The 532-nt window shown below is 69.4% G+C and overlaps 1 protein-coding gene across 1 annotated transcript in view; it reads left to right on the top strand.

The window, feature by feature from the left end:
• FAAP100 (FA core complex associated protein 100) overlaps positions 1-532 on the top strand; it is a gene marked incomplete at its 3' end in the record, with an annotated part of 12,936 nt that overhangs the window by 5,253 nt on the left and 7,151 nt on the right. Inside the window, 1 exon segment of the mRNA XM_035892757.1 lies at positions 81-271. Within this exon segment, the coding sequence (XP_035748650.1) occupies positions 81-271 (191 nt within the window).

Raw genomic sequence — 532 nt, forward strand, 5'->3', positions numbered from 1 at the left:
GGCCCCCACCCCCTTCCCCCTCGGTGTCCGCTCGAGCACGGGTGGCCCCCCGGCACTGACTCCCGTCCCCGTGCCCCCAGGCTGGCACCGCGTCCCTCCCGGCACCATGGCGCACGTGGGCCACAGGGTGGACTACCTGGCCGGCTTCTGCTGCCCGGTTGGGGGGCTGGTGGCGGGCAAGCCCCGGGTGCTGTGCCACGAGAACGAGATCTACCTCTCCAACGGCAGTGAGTTCGTCTACGTCTATGACCAGGAGGGGAAGGTGCTGAAGGTGAGCAGGGGGGCACTGGGAGGGGGCTCTGGGGCCGCTGTCCCACCGGCGCCGCTGTCCCGGGACAGGGCAGAGGCAGGGGGGATGCCAGTCGTATCCCCCCTTCGCTGGTCACCCAGTCTGGGGCTAGGGTCCTTCCTGGGGTCCCTCCATCAGGGTCTCCCATCCATAAACGAACTCCACAAGCAGCACCAGACCCCCCCCTACCCGCCTCTGAGGCCCCTTTTAGGAGCAGGGGATGCTGCTGTCTGGCCCCTCTCC

This window comes from Egretta garzetta, unplaced genomic scaffold (genome assembly GCF_000687185.1).
Source record: "Egretta garzetta isolate BGI_Z169 unplaced genomic scaffold, ASM68718v1 scaffold780, whole genome shotgun sequence".
Taxonomy (NCBI): Eukaryota; Metazoa; Chordata; class Aves; order Pelecaniformes; family Ardeidae; genus Egretta; species Egretta garzetta.